The sequence below is a fragment of the Lissotriton vulgaris genome, unplaced genomic scaffold (assembly GCF_964263255.1).
Source record: "Lissotriton vulgaris unplaced genomic scaffold, aLisVul1.2 SCAFFOLD_254, whole genome shotgun sequence".
In the NCBI taxonomy this organism is placed as follows: domain Eukaryota; kingdom Metazoa; phylum Chordata; class Amphibia; order Caudata; family Salamandridae; genus Lissotriton; species Lissotriton vulgaris.
Window position 1 is genome coordinate 205,886 of NW_028243099.1, and position 25,033 is coordinate 230,918.

Below are 25,033 nucleotides of genomic sequence, written 5' to 3' on the forward strand. Positions count from 1 at the left end.
ACACTAACCCATCTCCTCTGGGAATATCAGGAAATCCAGAACTACTGGGAGGCAGTCCTAGACGATATTGATTCCACCTTCGACACCGAAATCCCAAGATTCCCGGCCTATGCTATACTGGGCCTCCCCAATGCACTCACCTTTCCCTTGAAATCGATTTGAGGTCGTCAAATGGGGATCGCCATGCAGGCAGCCACGCAACACATTTTATCACTGTGGGGTTCGACGACTAGGCCCACACATACAGGGTGGTTACACAAACTTTGGTTCACCCTTGGGATGGAACGCATACAGGCCACGCTCACGAACTCCACCAGTGCATTTCAAAAATCATGGCTACCATTGCTATCCCTCCTGTCCAAGGAATTCCATGAAGTCACATGCCCTAAATATCTCCGTGTCCTACGCCTCACTGACACCATGCATGACTCCCGATGACTCCTTGTCTACTCGCACCACTCTGTACTGGCCTAGTCGTCGACTTTTTGCTGACACATGGCACACTGGTTGGGATGGGGGTGGGGGGGGTCGGGTTGGGGTTAGGTGGGGGAGGTTGGTTGTTGTTTTTATTGTTCTGCCTTATCACAAGGATCACCATTTGCTTATTTGACGTCGTACTTCCTTCTTGGCATATGTACCTCACCTCTCCTTTCAATCTTAGGGAAGACATGCTTGTCTGTCCCGCCAGCTGTATATGCCTATTGCCTATACATTATGTCACGATGTCTATTGATACTTTATTGGGAAAAATCAATAAAACACATTTGAAACTAAAGAGGGAGTAGGCAGAAGGTTGAGAAACCTCAAATTAGCTCGCAGCAAGATAAACTCCGGACTGATGCCCTGGAGAGATTTAAAAATGATGCATCCAGTCTTGAAAGCAGGGCGCTGTTTCACCAGCAGCCAGTGAAGTTTCCTCAACAGAGGCGTGATGTGGCACCTCCTAGGCTGTCGGCAAACCAGTCTGGCTGCCTGATTTTGTGCCAGTTGCAGTTGCTTTATCAAGTATTCAGGGAGGCCAAGATAGAGGGAATTTGCATAATCTAAGCAAGAAATGATTATTGCGAGAACAACCTGAACAAGGGCTTTAAACGTGAGAAATCTGCCAATTTTTCTAATCTTCCAGATCTGAAGGAAGAAGGAAGAAACTACTGCCCCTAATTGAGGCTTCCGAGATACATTTTTGGCGACTAGAATTCCTGGAATCTTAACTGACTTTTATGGTTGGGGGGGATACTACCCATCCCAACAGGCCAAAAAATTGAGTTCCATGGATTCTGTGTTCCTCCAACCAAGACAAGTTCAGTCTTGTCAGGGTTTAATTTGAGTTGATTGATATTCATCCAATCACGGATAAATAGGATTGCATTTTGGAATGTCAAGGTTGACTCGAGTGAATTACCAATGGTAAACTAAGGCCCTCATTATGATTGCGTTGAATCCGCATAGTCACCAAGTATGTATCCTGGCCCCCTTAATGAATTGGCATCGCGGACAGGGGGCGGTATGTGCTGGATGACGAGTGGCGTCCAGACAGATCACAACAGTGTTCGTTGGGTGCGGGACCTATGATATGGTCTCTGCAGTCCCCTGCTCCTCCCCATGGATTTGTGGAAGCCCCCCGTCGGCGATGCCAATTCATTAAGGGGGCCAGGATACATACTTGGTGACTTTCTCTATCCTACATTGTGACAAACGTGGGACACCACAGAAAACACTCCGCCTGGAACTTTACGTCAACTTGATCCAGCCCTGACGAAATTCCCAAGGCACGAAAGGGAATGAAACGCGTTGGCTGTGCCTGTGTATTTTAAGGAAAATAAAGAATGCATTAAAGAAAGAACAGAAGACTCACATAATCAATGAACTTTTTACGTTGCTGACTTTATCGAGTGCACCTCTCTACTCTTTTGTAAAATTGCTCTGACATTCTGACCACTGCGTTCCATGAAAAAGCAACTGGGCTGAGCGTGCAGCCAAATCAAGTGACTCTGTGGAAGCACATGAAAGCCTCTACTGATGAGCCTTGAGTATTTGCCTCAATTCAGTACCACTCCATTCTTCGACTGGAGTGGAAATTGCTACAGGCTAAAGCAACTGCTGATCCTCTTTACCAGCGGCGGCCAGCACAGGTAAGAACAGTGAAGCGGGGCAGGGCACGACAGGGGGGAAGCCGACAGTCGGAATAGGTGGTATTTATTTATACTTATTCCGTTGTCTGTCGACTTCCCCCCTCTCCCACCCCGCCCGTAGCGCTTACCTGTGCCAGATGCGGCTGCTCTTTACCAACTTTGAGGTTCAGAACCACTGCAGAGGGGTTAGGAACTCAATACATTGGAAATATCGAATAAGATTACCTGCAATTGTAGACCAGTGAAAGCCTGGCGCTATCCTTCTGCGTACGTGCTTGACAAAACCTCATAAACAATGTTTTTCATTTACTGTAAAATAATTGTGATCTTCCTCATACATGACCAAAAGTTCTAAGGGACAAGAGAAGTACATACTACATTTGACTTGTATTCTATCCTGCGCCAATTCCTTTGTTAGTGTAAGTGCATTGATTACTAAGCAAAACAGCTGGGCTCTAAAATATAGAGTACAGGAATATCGTGGCACACTAATATCGTAGACAAAATATCAAAAGGCAAGTGTATTCGGGGAAGCATAGATTTGCTATTCTTAACTCTCATCTATGTACTTTGGCGATATACACTTTGTTGTCACTTGTTGAGCTAGGTATAGAAAATCTACACATGGCACTTCAGAAAACAGTTATGGCCGCCCTTTTTATGTCCAGACTGGATTATTGCAATGCGATGTTTTTAGGCATTGACAAGCATCAGATTAGCAAACTTCAATCACTGCAGAATGCTGCAGTTGGAGTGATTCTAAAGCTTCCGAAGGGTCATTCCACTACTCAAGGCAGACGGGCACTTCACTGGCTCCCCGTCCAGCAGAGAATTGAGTTTAAGGCTCTCTGCTTGGTGCACAAAGCATGGTATGGTGGTGGCTCAGAGGATTGTCAGAATAGGTTCAGGCTCTACATCCCCACGCGAGACCTTCGGTCGGCCAATCAAGGCTTGATCGTTACTCCGAGCTATAGACGTGCTAGATGGGGTGGCCGTCTATTTTCTAGCTGCGCAGCCCAAATGTGGAACAAGCTGCCGATGGCCTTTAGACTTCAGCCGAACCTTTCATCGTTCAACAAAATCTTAAAATCCTGGCTGTTTAATGCCGGGTAGTTGTCAGTCTTCTCTTTGCTCTGCTTCACTTACGCACCTCAGCGCCAAGACGCCTCGGCATCCTAGCGCTTTATAAGCATGTTTATTACATTACATTACATAATTACTTTTCGATATCTTGTACCGCTATATTCTGTCCATGATATTAGCGTCCCACGATATTCTGTAGTTGATATTCAGGTCCCACACCAGCAGAACAAATATAATACTCAAAGCCATCTCTGAGAGATTGTAGGATGAATCTGCATTGGAGGACTTGCACACGACTCTCAAAGTTTGAGGCTAGAAAGAACCTTACCTGGTATCTCCAGGAGTACCAACTTTCTGGAAATCCATGACAAAGTAACAGCACCGGGCCATTTCCCTTTTCAACATAGTGTATCTGGACACCAGGCTAGAGAAGAGAAAAAGACATGCACTGCATGAATATTTCGAACATCCACCAAACTCTCGGCACACCAGCATTACTTTTAGTCCAGCACCAACAAGTGCTGACCATGGGATCAAGGAACAGTCAGAGGACAATAAACAATGCATTGGTGAGGAAGCAACAAACAAGCATGCCACTGAAACCTGTTCTTGACCCACTCTGGCCTTCCTAGACACTGCACTCTGACTATAAAACATTGGTAAGTACATGAATCTATGCATCTAATTAAAGAATTGGTTATGATATGGGCGCCTACATTCTCTGAATAGGAATAAAGGTTACCTCTGGTGAGTGACACTTCTTAGGATTATGTGAGGATCCTTTCCATCACCACATAGTGAAGAACAGATTGCCAATCAGGAATTATAGATGGATGGTAAAATGTTGGAACAATCAAGGAAATAACCAACCAGGATACACACGAGACCTGGCCAAACTGCTTTGAAAGTTCAACCCAGAGAGAGGACTTGATCACATACAGACCTGTGGTAAACAAGGGGTCCATTAGGTTTTTTCGTATCCCTTTGCATATGCTGGTAATGAGTATCAAATGACAGTGATACTGAACAGGAAACTAAGGAATCAGAATCAAGATGGGGGACAGGAGGAGGCAATGTATGGGATGACAGCCATATAGAGAAACAGCGGGGAGATAGCCAACAACACAGGGCAGAGCCTGAGACAGAAACATGGTGAGATTCAGGAATGATTGCACACAGAAATACACAGAGGAGACACAGAAATACACAGAGGAGACACGGAAATACACAGAGGAGACACGGAAATGCACAAAGACAAAGATAGGGAAACAGACGTGGAAACACATCAGGTAGGTATGGGAAGACAGTGGGACGTAGCAGACACTGGAGGGACACAACACTAGGAGACACAGACACTGAGAACCTATGGAAACATGAACATGGCCATAGAGACACAAAGATGAGCAATCATGCTGCCAGAGAGAAAAATGGGAAAATATTGAGTAAACATGCACCACGAGGAGAGCTAGACACTACAACACACATAGGAAGACATACAACGAGAGACAGAGACACTGGGCAGATATGGACATTGAAGCAACACAGTCATGCAGAAACACAGATACAAAACGCATTGGAGAAACATGAAAAAGCACTGTGGAGACACAACAAGATGACAGATCGACATGGAAACATGGGGGCAAGGGCACACGAGACATGGGGAGACACAGACACCGTGACCAGGAGGCACTGGGGAGACAGACATAGAAAGGTATAGTATCTCCTTAATATTAAAAAGACCTTGCCCTGCATAACACCGCCAATTCCAAGAATAAATGTACTATCCAAAAAGTGGTAGCAGTGCTACTTGGCAAAGCATATTTGCAGAAGTGGACCACAGGATTACAAAGTCATATAATAAATATCATAAACTAGGTAAACTCACTTTGGGGGGTGTAAACGCTCATTGGTTTGGTGAGTGTAGTATCTCAGGCACACTTACACAGAAATCAGACTGTACAACGTTCATTCTATTCCAAAAAATAGGACTGCAGGAAGAGATTTCTCACAGTCATACTGTGGATTCAAAAGCTTGCTTGGTGATAAAGGATCCACCACCAATTTCTTAGTCGGAGTATCCTTGAAATTACAGTTCTAAAATTGTCTTGTAAGATGGGAAGTGAGACACATATCCCCTGAATGCTTCAACGTTTTTGGAGGAAAGGCTATGCTTGATGTGCAACCCCTGTGCATTGTCCCGTTTAGACAAATTGCAGCCTTTCCAAGGTACAAACTGCATCTCCATCACCACCTTGTTGTTATCTCAGTGACAATGGTAAGCCCAGAGAGGAGTCCCAGGCTTGCCTTCAAGTAGCCATGCTTCAAAGTAAGTACTAAAAATTCAAAGGGGCAGGGGGCCTATCTATTTCAAGATAAAAATCCTAAAGGAAAGACAAGACTTTTTCCTTAACTTAGGAAGCTGAAATTTAGTTGAATAGCTGCCACAAGGCCTTCCCTGTCTTCATAAGACTGCAAAAATACACTTTCTTACCTGTAAATGCTGGGGTTGTCCAGCACATAGGGAATCGTCAGATACAGGCTCTCTAACCTCTTGGTGCTGGGGGGCACGCACAGCACCCCGGTGCTCGTGAGGAGCTCAGTTCGTCATGAGCCACGGTGGCCGCGTGCTCATGACGAGCTCAGCTCGTCACGGCCACACCCGTTTCCGTGGAACGCTCGCACAGCAGGGGAATTATCCCCGCGTGCGAGCGTTGGAGCCGTTATGACGAGCTCAGCTCGTCAAGAGCACACGGCAACCATGGCTCATGAAGAACTGAGCTCGTCATGAGCATGGAAGGGGTTAATTGACTTTGTTTTCTTCTGGCTAACTCCAACAAACTCACTGCACTGTAGGCTAACTCTCCTGGCTACCTAGTGATGGAACTTAAATTTCCCCTATAGATTTAGGCATTACTAAATGACAAAAGCTGCTTTGACTTTCAGACACAAACTGCATTTAAAAAGTGGCGCACAGACTTTCGGTGCATGAAAAATGAAAACAAAGAACGGGGCCTGGTCAGATGATTTCAGTCTAATGAATCATGTAAACCCATGCTCAATTAATTAATTCATGGTTGGTTTAAATGTGTTTAGTTTAGATTTTACCTCACTATAGCAGTACATTTAATTTGTAAAATGTGTTTTGAACTTTCAAAGTAGCATATATATATATATATATATATATATCGAACACACCGTCACTTTTCTCGCGCTCTGGACCAACTCCAGCCAGGAAGAAAGCCAACGGACACGGACCAGTTGTAGTGCTCCAAATTTTATTTCAGGTGCAGTAGAAGTCTATATATATATATATATATGCTGAATTAACAGGCATTTTAAAGTGTAGGAGAAAGCTGAAATACGCAGCTCCTGATTTAGTTTGCTTTGGAAAGCTCACTGTCCCTCCTTGAGCTATGACTGGAATGTCTGCCTCCCCTTTCCGTTTCTATTTCTTCATGACAGACATTCTTATAATTTATGCTTGTAGTTTGCTTTTATCAGAATTCAGTTGTTTAAAAAAAATCATTATTCATTTAATAACTTAGAGTGAAACTGCAAAGCACACATTTGCTTCGTATTAATTATTGTGAAATGTATTCACAGTTTCCACCTAAAAAAATACTTTTTTGCTGGATTAAATGTTTTTTGATTAGTTTAAATACGTTGAAATAAATTGTTTCTTTAGCAGGAAGAGGAAATGGAATCATTTAGAGCAAAATTAAAATGTGTCACAAGAACTCACCTGATTCATGATGAGAAACTTTCTGCAACTCCATTTGGACAACATACAAAGACCCAGTCACATGTTTTATTGGAAATATACACTAGCTCCTAGCTGAGTGGGGGGGTTTGCTTATTATTTTTAGCAGGACACTTGCAGAATCACACTGCTTTTTTTGAGTGCTGCAGAGAGAGGAGGGGCCCATGGGCAGCTTCTGTGAAAAGACACAGATAGGCAGACAGAGGGAAGAAGCTCAAGGTGATGAGAGGAAATCAGCTGTAAGGGATCAAGGGCAGATTTAGATGTAGACTTTTCAAGACTTATTTGGCCTATGCTTTTATTTCTCTTTATGGGAGATTTTGCAAATATAAATCATAGGTTTAGCTATATGCTAAGCTCACTGTGGCATTATATTTCTTGAACTCTTTAGGAGTTCTGACTGACATTAATGCCTCATTTTCCATAGAAATAGGGATTTCTTCCTTTATGGAGCGCTCTGTATGAAAGCTATAATATGTTCTGTATTAATTTCTAATTTTTCATATTTTTAATTCTGTAACCTGATTGATATCTGACTAATGAATGAAGAGTCAGTAAAACTTAAATTTTAATTGGAAAAAAAATCCCTTTAAAACTACTTACAACTCTCATTATTGCCTTAAATATTTATTTGCATTTGAATTGCTCATGATTATGCAAAGTCTCCTTTTGAGTCACTACCCGGTGACAAAGGCCCTTAGCCTTTGAGTGGAAAACACGGGTTAATGGTGTTTTGCATTGAGAGATTACTGTGCAATTTCCGCTCCATCAAGGTCAATGCAACCGTGAGTGGACTAATACAAACCACTACCATAAGGATGTATGACATGACAACGCGGGCTTTTACCCCGCGCTGCCATTACGATGCTGCTTTTACAACGCAAGTCGTTACAACGACTTGCGCTGTAGGCGCTGGATAGTGGGATAGTTTAATTTTCTATTCCAACTCCAGCCCACGTTACAGTAGGGAAGGTGTTGGAATAGAAAATGTAACTATTCCTTTTCCAGCAGCGCCCTCCAGCGCAAGTCGTTGTAACGACTTGCGTTGTAAAAACAGCGTCGTAATGGCAGCACGGGGTAATGCCCGCGATGTCATGGCTGCTCATCCTACCATAAGGTATGTATTCCATGCAATAGTCTGCTTAGAAATGGAGGTCTCTAATTGCCAGAGGTAGGTACCTTTGTCCAAATATATACCCTTGCTTATAGTCAGGGTAAGTGGGGATACACACATTAGAAATACCCCTGCTCACCCCCTTCGTAGCTTGGCACGAGCAGACAGGCTAATCCCAAAGGCAATGTGTAAAGTATCTGTACCAACACTCACAGTAACATAGTGAAAACACCACAAATGAACACTACACCAGTTTAGAAAAATAAAATATCTTTATCTATACTTAACAAGACCAAAACCACAAAAATCCAACATACACAGTTAAAAATATGACTTTCAAAAAGTTTCAAGAACGTGTACCATAGAAATCTAAGGATAAGTGACTTTTCACCAAAGTACGTGTAAATGCATCAAAAGTTCCCAAGTCAAACAGCCGCATATTCGGAAAACAAAGAGATGCGACACTCCTGAGACCTGAGGAAGTCGATGCAACAGTTCTGCGGTCCGCAGAGGACAAGTTTTGTCGGTTCCGGTCTGTAAGGGGGGTGATGCGTCGTTTCTTCGTGCAGGTTCATATGTGATGAATAGGTAAAGCATCCCGTGCAGGTACGATGCGTGGAAATCCGAGATGCATCGCGATCGATGCAGCAGCATTGAGCGGCGCTGCGTGGGTCCTCTTCAGCCATAATCCCTCGATGCGTCAATTCTTGCAGCGGCGATAGGCGCTGCGAAGGTTTTCGCAGCGACACATTGATGCGTGGAAATTCTTCTCGCACTGTGGAGATGCGTCGAGGAAACAGCTGCAAGAAGATGATGCGTTGATTTTAGCAGTTCTTCACGTTTCTTCTTTCTTCCAGCTCCCTAACAGCAGCAACAACCTCCAGAGGCCCAAAACTGGCACGGGCACCTCTAGGCAGGTCAGAACTCGCAACAGAAACAGCAGAGTTTAGGGGAGCTGGGGTTGAAGTCTTTGAGTCCCTGAGACTTCAGAACAGGAGGCCAGCACACACAGGCCCTTGGAAATCTTCTTTAAGCAGGGAACACAGAATACAGCAAAGTCCTTTTCCTTTCCTTGGCAGAAACAGCAACTGCAGGCCAACCCCAAACACACAGCATTGGCAGCACTTCTCCTCAGTTTCTCCAGCTCTTCTCCTTGGCAATGGTTCCTCTTGAATTCCAGGAATGATCTAACATTCTGGGGTTTGGGCCCCAATATTTATACTACAAAATACTTTGTTCTCTGGTGGCAGAGAAGTCCTGTACCCAGCCAAAACCAGTTCTGCCCTCTCTGGTGCAGCTTCCTGGCAGGAGATGGAGACAGAATTGTGGAAGGCAGACGTGGCCCATTCAGGTGAAAGGAAATCTCCTCCCCCTACTCTAAATGCAGCCCAGGTCTATTCATCCCAGCCCTGACTCATCAGGGTCTCTGGAGCCACTGTTCGTCCCCAGCCCCTGACACTCAAAAACCCAGACAGACAATCCACATCTCAGGAGAGGCACACTGGAAGGTTGAACAAGAAAATACCTACTTTCTAAAAGTGGTATTTTCAAACACAGAATGTAAAATTCACCCTTACTTAAAGATGCATCTTATAATTCTGAGCTCAGGCATACTAAACTTTATTTTCCTACCTTTTCCCCAGGGACAATTATGTTTATAAGATATTATAAACAAACTCCCCATTCTGTCCTCTGGGAACAGGTAGCCTTGCAACAGTGAAAAACAAAATTGCCAGTAATTCACTATCAGGACATGTTACACACATTAGCACATGTCCACCTTTTACATACACTGCACCCTGCCCAGGGGGGTAACTCGGGCCTACCACAGGGGTGTCCTGTATGAAAGAAGAGGGAAGGGTAGGGCCTGGCACATGGGTGCACTTGCCAAGTCGACATGGCAGTTAACAAACTGCACGCAGAAGACATGGGATTCATTGCACTAATTAATACAAAGTCCCTAATTGCTAAAATCAGTTGATCCACTCATTGTAAATCCAATATCCTCTGCTCAATTATGTAAAACCAAAGCTAGATCAAGTGAGAAACAACAAATCTAAAATTAATTAAATCAATTAGTCATTTAGATGTGCTTTTTCTTCCTTCCACCTACAGTAAGTCTTTTGATGTTCCCAAGACGCTCCGTTTCAGAAGCGGAACAATGCTTCACTCTCCACATAACATGCCGTCAAGGCCATTCTCGATTTTACAGGCCAGGGACACAGGAAATTATGGCATCAGCCTCTCGCCATGTTGCACACAATGTGTCCACTCATGGTTGCCATTGTTCAAATGCTCCATTCAGATTCCACATTTTCAATTAGCCTTGAAAGCCGAGAGCGAGCGCTAAAAGCTTCTTGGAAAGGACCAACAAGCTTATGAAAAGAGTACTATCTGTGGAGGCTTTCCATGGTCATGCAAGTCAAACAACGGAATACCGGAGGAAAGATAAGGCACAGCCATGTCCAAACAATTATCTTAAATCATACAAATGAGATACTGAATAGCAGGCATTAAGGCAGCATAGAAGTAAGGACTTCTCAAGGATTTATAAACAGTTCCAGTCTCACTCACCTAATATCACAAAGTCTCATTTTAATGCACACCACTACATTGCTTGCTTTGAAAATTTGCTCTTGCACACCACAGTATACTGAATACATTGAAGGTGTTTATCTGTTTATATCACTGGCACTCATATTTTGAGTTTGTATAACATTTTGCAAACTCATAACATGGGTTTGTAAAAAATGAAGTACACATTGGGACTTTTGAATGTTACAAATTATCCTTACCACGAGCCTGCCTTTAGCCCAATCCCTCAATCCCTTTTTTAGTATTCTTTTTTTTTTGGTCCAAAGGAGGATAAACAAAGCTTTATAAATAATAACCACTTGCTTGTGATGGTAGTCATGCTGGACCAGTTTCAGATTCCTTCGATTCTGGAGCCACAGGAGAACATCTCCCAGAACCTCAAACCACCAACAAGGGAGTGAGGGGAGCAGTACCAAGGGCATGCCAGTGCTTCTGCCCCTTAAACTCTGCCCCGCCAAGGCAGCAACACTGCCCCAGGACATATTGGTATCAGATTTCAAGCTAAAGGTACATCCCCTACCCTGAAAAAGAATTACTGACAACTTTTATACAGTGTTACTCCTACAAGAGAAAACAATTAAAGAGACCACGGGAAGATCGGTGTGGTCGAACAGTGTTGTGGTTGCAAAATAAAATGCACTCTCCCTTTAATGGCATGTGTATAAGCAAAGGATAGACTAGTTTTCATACCTTATACTGATAATAATATATTTCCCAAATCCTTTTGGTGTTTGATATTGCCAGGTAAAATTTGATTTTAAAATTGGAAAGAAATGAATCAATTCCAAAAAACATTTATTTAAAAGAAACTAGTATTAACAAACACTAGGCAACTTAAAAATGTACAGCATTAAATGAATATAAAGAATTCATTTTATTGCAATTCACTGCCAAGCACTCACAAACCACTTGAGTTGCTGCTGTAGGATGATGAAGTGCGTGGTATCGACTTGGGTGAACAGTGCATGGTATCGACTTGGGTGTTGCGACAGTCTACTTTCAAGGATATTTTTGCAAAAAAGCAACCTGTTTGTTATATCCCAAAGTTGAAAGTTTTAGATGAAAATCCAGAGTAATCTTAGCTGCAGTCGTTAGCCAATTTATTTGATTGTACTGTGAGCTTTGTACAGATCATGTAATTCCTGAATTTTATTCTGCCTTGTGTGGGACACTTCTCGCATGCCTTTTTTGTAACTCAACACAATTCAGAAATAAACCCTGTGGTTGGTTATCAGCAAGGACTTACTATACGAGTTGCATGATTGGGTATCAACCTACAGTCAAATCAAATTAGCTTTATTCAATTTTGAGAATACAAACCATAAAAGCAGATGCAATAAAATCAAACATCCAATAAAAAGCAGCAATACATACAAATAAAAAGTTACATAAAAGGGGGCGTGGCTTGGATGGCAACGCAGGCAGTCGCCTAAGTCCAAGAGCTCCGCAACCCCGGGACAACAACGGCGAGCCATACAGCGAGAACTGCCCCAATCCCCACAAGAAGCATATCGAACAGTCTGGGAACACCTGGTGCTGAAGGTGGTGCTGAAGGTGGTGCGAGCCTTCCCTAACGCAGCACAAGAAGGAACAGCAACTAGCTAAAAGATCTCTAGCACTGCCGAGTGGTAAGGCGCACCTAAGATGGTGGCGCATTGAAGAAGGCTACAGCAACCACCACACACTGCGGTGCCAGAACCTCTCCCTCATAACAACGAACGGAAACAAAAGGGTGCAAAGCTCAGGAGAAGCAGCCACTTCAGAGCCACAAAAGAAGGTGAAACAACGCTCGGAGCTACCCGCGAGCAACCAACTCCCCGATAACTGAAGAAATGTTGGACAGGCCACACGAAGGGCTCGCTCCCTCCCCGCATGACAGGGCCCGGACACCGGCCCTCCAGGTGCTACCCACAGAAGCAACCCGCACCCCGTCCCCTAAGGGACTCCTGCCCCCGGACATCTCTGTATCATTGGGCCGGGCCACTGTCAGCTCCATTGTCCGGCCCGGCCGCCATCTTGGACACTGCACCGCGTCTCAACTCGACCCTAACCCTGGACCTGGCCAGGCCCCGACATCCCGGCACCACCATCCACCCGGGAGGTGAACGGACCACTTGGCACGTCAATGGGAGAAAGAAGTGTCGATGGCTCTCCCCCGCCAGGTGCCGATCGCCCCCAGCTTCCCCGGGCGCTGGCTCCACCCCCCTGCTGGGTGTCTGGACTCCCTCATCCCGGACCTCCCGACCTCCAAGTGCGAGGGTCCGGACATCAAAGGGCACCAGACCTATAACTGGGGCAGCTCCAGAGCAGGAAGGCAGTTGTATCCTGGAGTCGAGAGACACCGAGAAGAACTCATCCTTGACGGACTGCTGGCGCTGCCGCAGCCCTGCCTTGTGAACTGTCGTCCTGCCGCTGGCGCTGCCGCGGCCCTCTGCAACCTTCATCCTCGTCGGGACCTGCTGGCGCTGCCGCGGCCCGTTGTAACTACCATCTTCGTCGGGACCTGCTGGTGCTGCCGCAGACCGTTGCCACCTTCGACCACCCCGGGACCTGCTGGCGCTGCCGCGGCCCGTCCTTCAAGAACGCCGAGCTCGAGGATTGTGAGCTACCCATCATCTCATCACAACTACCAGATTGGTAATAAGACTGTCCCGCTACCCCCTTTCCCATCCAAGAGACTAGAATCGAGGGGACCCCTGAGTCCAGACCTCCTTGTACCATTCTACCGTACCTCAAGATTGCTTATAAAGAACGTTGAATCTTCTCTTTGTGTGGTGTCTATCTGTGGGGGGGAAGTTACTTGTCTGTACGATCGTTGGAGACGGCTCTCCCCGGAGACCTCTCCCCTTGTCCTCGGCCGACCCTCCAGGTCCCGTCTAACATTGGTGGCAGCGGTGGGATCCGAACCAACGCGTAATCGTACAGAAAGCAACTCACCCCACGACTAAACCACAATGCCGGCCCAAGAGAGCGGGTCTACAGAGAAATTCCAAATAGACAAGCTGGAGGAGTACAACCATCGAGAATTAAAACAATTTTGTATGGAACTGGGCATTGCTACCACCGGTCTGAGCACAAAAGATGACTTTAAACACGCCCTAGAATCATGGGCAGAGGCAAACACCGCTGGTCCCTGGGATCAATGCATCGAAGCACCGGAAACCAACCCCGCTCCTTCCGAGGAAAGGAGAACGGGTCTCTCCCGGGAAGAGATCCAAGAGCGAGAGAAAAACAGACTGCATGAACTAGAGTTGGCACGGCTCAAAATGGATGGAGAACTAAAACTAGCGGAACAAAAATTGAACCTAGAACACTTACGGCTCCGAGAAGAGCGGGAGGAAAAACAAAGACAAAGAGAGCTTGAAGAAAAAAGACTGGCATATGAACACGAGCGCAAACTAGCAGAAATAGAACTACGTAAGCAAGGCAAGGACCTGGGGGTGCCCGAGCAACCACGCACCCCAGGAACTTCAGAACCAAAGGTCCACATTCCCAAAGATGTCGTCCGAGAGTTCTACCGAAACGACGACATACAGCAGTGGTTCAAGGCCTATGAGATCGCCATGTCCTCTCACCGGATCGATCGAAGTGACTGGGGAGCCGGTCTATGGGGGAGGTTCGTCAATGAAGGCCGTGATGCCCTGTTACAGCTCCCGGATCACCAAATGACGTCCTATGATCACATGAAGGCCGCCCTCCTCACTCGATATGGGCTGACACCCGAAATGTACCGCCAGAGGTTCCGCGACTGCACCCGAATCCCGGGTACAACTTGGGTGGAATATGTGAACTATTTCAGCCGAGCCCTTGAGGGATGGATCAAGGGGAGCAACGTAACGACCTACGAGCAGCTTTTTAACCTTGTTGTGTGGGAGCACCTCTCCAACAACTGCTTTGTCGAGCTCAGGCAGCACCTCCTCGACAGTAAATTGACTGATCCACGGCAGCTCGCCACCGAGGCTGACCGATGGGAAAGCACCCGAGTGGGCCGGGGTGGCCCGAACGAGCAGAACCGGAACAACCAAGGCCATCACCGTCCCCGAGGAGGAGGAGGAGGCCTGGGCCGGGGGAAAGACACCGTCCCGGCCGCTCCCGCTACCAGCACCCCGCCCCCGGCCAGCAGGGGCAACCCCCCGATGCGCCCGGGGTTCAGAGCCAATGTCACGTGTCATCGGTGCCAGCGAGTCGGTCACTACGCCAATGACCCGAACTGCCCACAGAACCAGGCTCCGAGGCCCCGCCAGGTAGCTGCCGCCGCCCTAGGAGAAGAGCAAGTCTCCGAAGAGCAGGAAGAATACGAACAAGAGCAACAAGAGTGGGAACCGGCCGCCATGGTCCTGTCGTGCCTGGGGGGGAGAGACATGGTCCCGCGGGCTCCCCTACCCGCCAACACCAGAAAGTACAGTCAGTGGGTGAGCATAAATGGGCGCAAGGCCGAAGCCCTACGTGACACGGGGGCCAGTGTGACGGCCGTCCGCTGTCACCTGGTGACCCCCGAGCAAATAATACCGAACGTTATCTGCCCCGTCCGTTCAGCCGACAATTCGGAGAGCATGTGTCGGATGGCCTGCGTCCCCTTCGAGTGGGGAGGAGTATCCGGCATGCTGAAGGTGACGGTCCGCGATGATGCCCCCGTGGACTGTCTCCTGGGGAACGATCTCGAGAGTTCCCCGTGGGCCGCCGTGGAAAGAAGAGAACACCTGGGGATGTTGGGCCTCCCGGACTGGGCGTGCGTAACCACCCCGTCCATGGCGGCCCGCGCCATCCCCCGACCAGAAGAACCCGAATGGCCAGCACCTCCTCCCCCGATCGCTCCAGTGGGGGACGCCGACACCGCCGACCTCCCGGAACAAACCCAAGAAGGGCTCGCTCAGCCCCAGGACCTTCCAGACTTGGCTCAGTGGCGACAAGAAGGGGGACCCACCCAGGAACAGTTCCGCCAAGAGCAAAAGACCTGTCCCTCCCTCGAGGGACTACGACAGCAAGCCCTCGCCCAGAGCGCGGGAGATACCGCCGGGGCCCACTCGATCTATTGGGACAATGATCTGTTGTATAGTGAACAAAGAATCGCGGAGTTGGGGGCCAGTCGAGTGTTGGTGGTGCCCCTCCGCTTTAGAGACTTCCTGTTGAATTTGGCCCATGATGTCCCCCTGGCTGGACACTTGGGACAGGACAAAACCTACAACCGCCTGGTGACCCACTTTTACTGGCCAAGAATGAGAAATGACTTCCTCAACCACTGCCGGTCCTGCCCCACTTGCCAGGCCAGCGGGAAGAGCGGCCGCAAACTCAGGGCACCCCTACAACCATTCCCGGTTGTTACCACCCCGTTCGAAAAGGTGGGAATAGACATTGTGGGGCCCCTGGACCCCCGAACAGCACAAGGACATCGATTCATCCTGGTACTAGTGGACTACGCCACCCGCTATCCCGAGGCTGTTCCCCTGTGAACGGTAACAGCTCTGGTGGTCGGCCGAGCCTTAATGGGGATCTTCTCCCGGGTGGGCTTCCCCCGGGAAGTCGTCAGCGACAGAGGCACGAACTTTATTTCAAAATATATGAAATCCCTCTGGCAGCAGTGCGGGGTCACCTACCGATTCACGACCCCCTATCACCCTCAAGGAAACGGACTGGTCGAGCGGTTCAACCGCACACTCAAGGGAATGATTATGGGGTTGGAAGAGCCCCTCCGCCGCCAGTGGGATGTGCTACTCCCGTGCCTCCTCTTCGCCTACCGAGAAGTCCCCCAGAAGTCCCTCGGCTTCAGCCCCTTCGAACTCTTGTACGGACACCCTGTTCGAGGGCCCCTCAGCCTAGTCAAAGAAGGTTGGGAGATGGCCCCCCTGAAAACCCCTCCAGACGTCTACAAGTACCTCCTGACCCTACTCAATCAGACCAGGCGGTTCAGAGAGATCGCCAAAGCCAATCTTGAAGCCAGTCAGGAGGACATGAAAAGATGGTACGATCAGAATGCCTCCTCCATAGAGTTCGAACCTGGCCAGCAAGTATGGGTGATGTCCCCCACCGAACCTTGTGCCTTGCAGGACAAGTGGACAGGGCCCTTCAAGGTGATCGAGCGCAAGAGCCCCGTCACCTATCTCATCGATATGGAATCTCCCCGGAACCCCCTCCTGGTCCTCCACGCCAATAGACTCAAACCCCACTTTGTGCGCTCAGAGCTAAGCCTACTGATGGCTACAGACAGTGGAGCGGAAGAAGACTCCGAACCCCTCCCTGACCTACTGAGGACCCGTGAAAAAGATGGTTCAGTGGACGGGGTCCGACTCTCAGATGCCCTAACCCCGGAACAGCGCCAAGACTGTCGGGGCCTCCTGCTGCAATTTGCGACCCTGTTTTCCCTCACCCCAGGGGTCACCCCCTGGTGCTTGCACGACGTCGACACTGGGGACAGTCCCCCTATCAGACATCGGGCGTACCGCGTACCAGATCGGGTACGGGCCTGCATCCAAGAAGAAGTGTCAAAAATGCTCACCCTCGGGGTCATCGAGCCCTCGGACAGCCCCTGGGCCAGCCCAGTCGTGCTGGTCCCCAAAGCTGCTGCCCCGGGCACCACTCCTGAGCTCCGATTCTGCGTCGACTATCGGGGTCTGAACGCCGTCACCAGAACCGACGCTCATCTGATCCCCCGAGCAGATGAACTGATCGACCGCATGGGGGCTGCCCGCTACCTCAGCATCTTCGACCTGACAGCGGGCTACTGGCAGATCGGCCTCACCCCTCGGGCCCAAGAACGATCCGCTTTCTCCACCCCTGATGGCCACTACCATTTCAAAGTCGGGGCCTCCTGCTGCAATTTGCGACCCTGTTTTCCCTCACCCCAGGGGTCACCCCCTGGTGCTTGCACGACGTCGACACTGGGGACAGTCCCCCTATCAGACATCGGGCGTACCGCGTACCAGATCGGGTACGGGCCTGCATCCAAGAAGAAGTGTCAAAAATGCTCACCCTCGGGGTCATCGAGCCCTCGGACAGCCCCTGGGCCAGCCCAGTCGTGCTGGTCCCCAAAGCTGCTGCCCCGGGCACCACTCCTGAGCTCCGATTCTGCGTCGACTATCGGGGTCTGAACGCCGTCACCAGAACCGACGCTCATCCGATCCCCCGAGCAGATGAACTGATCGACCGCATGGGGGCTGCCCGCTACCTCAGCATCTTCGACCTGACAGCGGGCTACTGGCAGATCGGCCTCACCCCTCGGGCCCAAGAACGATCCGCTTTCTCCACCCCTGATGGCCACTACCATTTCAAAGTCATGCCATTCGGCATGAAGAACGCTCCAGCCACTTTTCAGAGACTGGTGAACCAGGTATTGGCGGGTCTCGAAGAGTTCAGCGCCGCCTACCTAGACGATATCGCTGTGTACAGCCGCCACTGGCCAGACCACCTCCGCCACCTCCGAGAGGTCCTGCAGGCCCTCCAACAGGCCGGCCTCACAATCAAGGCCAGCAAGTGCCAAATCGGCCAGGGGTCCGTGACCTACCTCGGACACCAAGTGGGGAGCGGTCTGGTGGCCCCCCTTCAGCTCAAGATCGCTGCCATCCAGTCCTGGCAGCCTCCCGTCACGCAAACCGAGGTCCGAGCCTTCTTGGGGCTCACCGGATACTACCGGCGGTTTGTGAAGGACTATGGCAGCATTGTGGGCCCCCTTACGGAGCTCACATCAAAGAAACACCCAAAAATGGTCAACTGGACTCCAGACTGTCAAGCGGCCTTCGAGAAACTGAAGGCCGCCATGTGCACCGCCCCTGTGCTCCAGGCTCCCGACTACAGCCAAGAATTCATCGTACAGACTGATGCCTCCGACCATGGCATCGGGGCGGTCCTCTCCCAGCTGAACCCCGATGGGCTTGACCAACCAGTGGCCTTCATCAGCAGACGCCTACTGGCCCGAGAACAGCGCTGGAGCACCATCGAGAGGGAGGCCTTCGCAGTAGTGTGGACCCTCAAGAAGCTCCGGCCCTACCCCTTCGGTACCCACTTTCGGGTGCAAACAGATCATCGCCCCCTGCAATGGCTAATGCAGATGCGGGGGGAAAATCCCAAACTATTGCGCTGGTCCATCTCCCTGCAGGGGATGGACTTCACTGTGGAGCACCAACCTGGCCAGGATCACGCCAACGCGGATGGCCTGTCACGCTTTTTCCGCCTCGACGAGGAGAGTCCCCACGAGGATGGGTGACTCTCCCCGCCTTCAGCTGGGGGAGACGCATGTTGGACAGGCCACACGAAGGGCTCGCTCCCTCCCCGCATGACAGGGCCCGGACACCGGCCCTCCAGGTGCTACCCACAGAAGCAACCCGCACCCCGTCCCCTACGGGACTCCTGCCCCCGGACATCTCTGTATCATTGGGCCGGGCCACTGTCAGCTCCATTGTCCGGCCCGGCCGCCATCTTGGACACTGCACCACGAGGCCGCGTGGCCTCAACTCGACCCTAACCCTGGACCTGGCCAGGCCCCGACATCCCGGCACCACCATCCACCCGGGAGGTGAACGGACCACTTGGCAGGTCAATGGGAGAAAGAAGTGTCGATGGCTCTCCCCCGCCAGGTGCCGATCGCCCCCAGCTTCCCCGGGCGCTGGCTCCACCCCCCTGCTGGGTGTCTGGACTCCCTCATCCCGGACCTCCCGACCTCCAAGTGCGAGGGTCCGGACATCAAAGGGCGCCAGACCTATAACTGGGGCAGCTCCAGAGCAGGAAGGCAGTTGTATCCTGGAGTCGAGAGACACCGAGAAGAACTCATCCTTGACGGACTGCTGGCGCTGCCGCAGCCCTGCCTTGTGAACTGTCGTCCTGCCGCTGGCGCTGCCGCGGCCCTCTGCAACCTTCATCCTCGTCGGGACCTGCTGGCGCTGCCGCGGCCCTTTGTAACTACCATCTTCGTCGGGACCTGCTGGCGCTGCCGCGGACCGTTGCCACCTTCGACCACCCCGGGACCTGCTGGCGCTGCCGCGGCCGTCCTTCAAGAACGCCGAGCTCGAGGATTGTGAGCTACCCATCATCTCATCACAACTACCAGATTGGTAATAAGACTGTCCCGCTACCCCCTTTCCCATCCAAGAGACTAGAATCGAGGGGACCCCTTAGTCCAGACCTCCTTGTACCATTCTACCGTACCTCAAGATTGCTTATAAAGAACGTTGAATCTTCTCTTTGTGTGGTGTCTATCTGTGGGGGGGAAGTTATATGTCTGTACGATCGCTGGAGACGGCTCTCCCCGGAGACCTCTCCCCTTGTCCTCGGCCGACCCTCCAGGTCCCGTCTAACAAGAAACGAAACCGAAACTCACCACTCCAGGGCGGCCATCTTGCGCTGGCAGCACACAAGCATGGACAGCAGCAGAGGTGAGCACACCGGAAGGCGGGGGTAAAACTTGTAAATGCGCGCCACCACCCAGCCATTTAAAGTCCCAGCAATTAAAGACCTAACCGAAAAAAGGAACCGCTAACCAGGCAGCATTTACGAAGGTCACAGAGGCTGATACCGGAACACGGCGGCTGTTAGAACTGGCTATTTCTGGTTGGCTAAGGCTGACGCCAAAGCTAGGCAGAAACCACCATTCTAGTCAGGGCAAGGGAGTCACATGCCAAGATAACCCCTGCTCACCCCCTTGGTAGCTTGGCATGAGCAGACAGGCCTATCCCGGAGGCAATGTGTAAAGCATTTGCGCCAGCACACAACAGCAACAACATCCTAGGCACACCACAAAAGGAACTCCACACCAGGTTGTATAAAAATAACTTCTGTATTGTCAAAACACATCAGATAGAATCACACATGTCAATCCACAAGCAGGCCCAGGCTCACTCCTCCCCTCACATCAGCATGCTAAACACTCCATTCACCACCGGGGCAGACCCTCCCAGACTCTTGGAACCAGGCTCACCAGCTAGCCTCAGCCAATCACACGCCAGACACAAATTACACAAATATGCCAACTTCTAGAAGGGGTACTTCTACACTATACACAATCATGCCCATATACCATTGCGCAGCATTCAATCTCACGAGTTCGCACATACCAAACTCGACCCTGCAATCCCCACACAGCAGGAACTACTATGGGCATACATATTCCCCATTCATTCCTATGGGAGGGCAGGTCACTCACCACACATACACAGAGAGCTCACTCACTTTACACTGTACCACAGTGAAAAAGTGCACAGAGGCCTAAAATCACCAACACCAGGTAACAGAAACAGGCTAGGAAAAAGCAAAAAGTCTCGGGGTGAACCTGCCAAAAGGGCCGGGTCCAACAGCGGCCATCTTGAGAAGGGCAGGCGGTGGCACAACGAGCACGGAAGGCAAGCGCGCCGGGGGGGAGCGCAAGCCCCCAGGAGCGTGCAGCAACACCCTAACCCCCGAGCCAAAGAAACAAAAAGGACAGCCCAAGTGACCAAGCCGGAAGGGCGCATAAAGGCGCTGGATAGCAACACAGTGGCCATCTTGGAAGGGGCAGTCGGTGACTAAAGCGCAAGCAATACGAACACGAGAGGCGACCGCTGGACGGTATCGAGCCTCAAGCGGGCGACACCTGGCCTCCCCAAAACCAAAGCGAAACAAGAAAGGGCCGGGGGCACAGACCGCAGAACAGGACACACAGACACGGCTGCCATCTTGGAAAGGGAGGCTGGCGGCACGGTGCAATAAGCCCAGAGCAACTCCACAGTCGTTGGAGGTGAGCCCCCAAACGTATGCCACCACCCAGAGCTGGCGACACAACAGACACCGGAGCTCATCCCTCGCTGTGGGCAGCCATCTCAGAACAACCAAGAGGTAGCGACCCAGCCGGGAAGTGCGGTACTATCCTTCTTAAGCTCAACCGCCAGGCGCGCTAGACAGCACTACGGAACTAGCATCAAACGCCAGGGGAGCACACCGAACTAACGCAGCATAACAACAAGCGGCAAGACAAACCCCAACGGCACTGTAAGTCAGTCTGCGGAAAGGGACAAGGTCAGAGCCAACACAGCAAGTAGTGTTACCAGCCAACGGCGGGCAGCTCGTCAGGGCCAACGCCAATGGAACAAACGGTCCCACCCCGTAGAAGGTGCAGTGTAGCACTACACACGGCTACAATCGCAGCAGCAGCGAGCAACAGCAGTGCACAGAGAAGTCCTGGCGTCCAGCAAAACAAGAACCAGGACAGTAAGGTGGCCTAGCAGGTTCACCTTCAGTGGCAACACGAGGGACAAAGACACCACATCAACAAACAGCGGCCCACACCAAGAGAACCAACAGACGGACCAACAGAAGAAGGACAGGCTGTCCATATACCTCGCAAGAAGAGGTTTCGATAAGATGGCCGGCAGAGACGACAAATCTGCCAACGACAATAAAAAGCAAAGGAAGGATATGGTGGAATCTCCAATCAAGATGAAAAACAACCACACCATTGATGCAGTGATGGAAACGCTCCTCAAAAAGATAACGGAAGACACGACCTAGCCAAGGCCACTAAGAACTCCATGAATAACGTTCAGCTAGAACTCACTGCAATACGAGCGGACCAAAACAAAATCGCCAGCAGAGTAGGTGAAGCGGGGAGGAGAATTAGCGACATAGAAGATAGAACAGCCAGCATAGACAGAGATGTACGCTATGTCTCCAAGGTATCCAGTGACCTTCAGAGAATGTTTGCGGAACAGGAAGACAGAAACAGGAAGGGGAACATAAGGATCCTGGGAGTGCCAGAGGATGAAGAAGAGCCCGCAGGGTCGTGCGCAGCAATGCTAGAAACCCTAATTCCAAAACTGACGGGCCTCAAATTCGAAAGAGCCTTCGAGATTGACAAGGCATATAGAGTACCGGCGATGAAGCAACAGCAGACGAAAGGTCCGAGAACAATCATTTGCAAACCCTTGCGAGCCAATCAAACCGACGCCATTTTTGCGTTTGCGAGAAAAGGCCAAACAGTGAAGTGGAATGGCCACAAGATAATAATCACCCACGACTTCTCGAAAGGGACGGTGGAAACTAAGAAAAGGCTTCCTAGCACTCAGGGAAAGGCTAAAGAAAGCTAACATCATGTGCAGCTTTGCAGGGCCTGCAAAAATGCGAATAACAGACAGGAGAGGCACGCGCACTTTTGACAACCCAGCCGACCTACGTAGATACCTCCAAGGACCCGAACGGGAGGAAATGGAAGAAACAAGCCCAGGGACAGGGAAAAGGAGGGCATCCTCAGACGGCTCAGAAACAGGCGCAGCAGACGGATACTAAGACACAAGCCAGGCCAACACTACAGCAGCGTCAGCATACCTAAACAACGTCTACCTCACCACGCCACAGTGCAGCGGCACCACTGATCACTACAAACATGTATCTACCTCATGACCGCTAAAGCGCGGCAGGCCTGTGACCTAGACTTACCACCTGAAATATTTTGTATCACTCAGAAAGGCTGCAGCTACACCACAGCGACACCACAGAACACTCTGAAGGACGCATCTACCTCAACGGACCTTTGAACTTTGAACTTGAACTCTGAACTCGGAACTTGGACAATTACCTAAAGTATTATGTATCTCTCAGGGAAGACCGGACCACGTGCTGGCTCCAGCAGTCTGAAGAGAATATCCTTTACCAGATGTGTACAGCACAGCAGGGGGCAGGGGAGTATCGATCTCGGGGGGGGGGGGGGGGGGGCGGAGGACCGTTGCTGTTGCACGTTTACAGTACGTTGACAGGTGGAAGGGGGAGGGTAGGGAGGGGGGGGGTAGAGGGCCAGGCGGGGAGCCAAGCGGCATGGACAATCGTAACCTTGTGGAGACACTGTTTCTCTTTTTTCCTCTTTCTGTCATACTACACATCCCAGATCCCCAACCTGCCCCGGGGAGGGAACAACAACATGTGGCGGGGGGTAGCCTCTCTGGGCCCAAATCTGACACCAAGGACTCATTCTAGTACCTGCGTAGGCACAAGCGAAAAACACAGACCGCCATGACCACACTCACCACACAGACCCCAGTGCAAATAGCCGCAGACATCAAGATAGTATCCCTAAACGTCAAAGGCCTTAACCATCCCGTTAAACGTCGGAAGACACTAGAATATTTAAATAAACTCAAGGCCAACATATATGTCCTCCAAGAGACCAGAGTCTCAGTAGAGGACGCAAACCGACTCAAGGCGAGCTGGATAAGCGAGGTAGTATGCTCACCAGCCGTAAACAAGAAGGGGGGAGTGATCACCATCATCAGCGACACAATCGCAACAACCGCCCCCATCGCCCATGCAACCCTCTTTCAGACCTCGACACACTCACCCTCCTCCGCTCCTTCGACCCAGTTCCCCCAAACCACACAACCGCCACACACCTCTCCATTCCCACGATACACTCAAATCCCCGTAGATCCCCCACTCTAAACAACAGAATTTCCATCCCTGAGAATCTCAGAAAAGTCCCCCTCACCCTAGAACCCTCTACCTCCCCTGTCACACCACGACTCAAGTGCACTCTCCTCAACTGCAGATCGGCCTCTAGACACTCCTCCGCCATCGCTGATCTCATCTTAACATTGGACCTTGACCTAATAATCCTTACTGAAACCTGGCTAACCGAATCTTCTACACCTATAATGGACATTTTAGTTCCCCCCAATTACCACATCATTAGACTCGACAGATCTGGCAAGACAGGTGGTGGAATTGCATGCATATACAGGAACAATCTTTCCGTTCTGAAAGTCACCGCACCTTCCTTACCCTCCCCAACTTCCTATGAATACATATGCCTCGACATTATCAGTGAGGGCAAACCGATATGCTCTCTTCACAGCATCTACCACCCACCCAGGGACAACCTCACCTTCGCCCAACAAATCATGGATCTGATCTCTACCAACTCCGGACGACAGGTCACTCAAATTTACCTTGGCGACTTCAACCTCGACTGGAACGATCTCAATGATGGGGTGGTAAACAGTTTTAAAACCTTCCTCAATGCCCTTGACCTCACACAAATAAGCAACAGCCCGACCCACGAGAAAGGCTCTATCCTCGACCTTATCATCTCCAAAGAGGACGCTATCCAACTTGAGTCTATTCAACCCTGTGACTGGTCAGATCATCATATCGTTACATTCTTCATCAAGGAGAAAGTCAAATTGAGCAAGGTTCAATCCTCCAAGCCTAAAGTCTGGAAAAGAGACCTGAAAAAACTCAACCCAAACTCCCTACCCCCGAACAGACATGACCTCCTACTCCCTCCGACTGGCGCCACGGACGTCCAATCCTTGACCGACCACTATCTCAACGCTATGTCCACAATAATTGATGAGGCTGCACCCATGCAGCTAAAAAGAGTCTCCGCCAAAATCTCCAAAC

General features: G+C 50.2%; 1 protein-coding gene across 1 annotated transcript in view; it reads right to left on the minus strand.

Moving 5' to 3' along the window:
* The window catches only part of EPHX2 (epoxide hydrolase 2), a gene marked incomplete at its 3' end in the record, with an annotated part of 433,424 nt that overhangs the window by 177,462 nt on the left and 230,929 nt on the right, over positions 1–25,033 (minus strand). Inside the window, exon 7 of the mRNA XM_086948495.1 lies at positions 3,544–3,639. Within this exon, the coding sequence (XP_086804621.1) occupies positions 3,544–3,639 (96 nt within the window). The remainder of the gene's footprint in view (positions 1–3,543; positions 3,640–25,033) is intronic.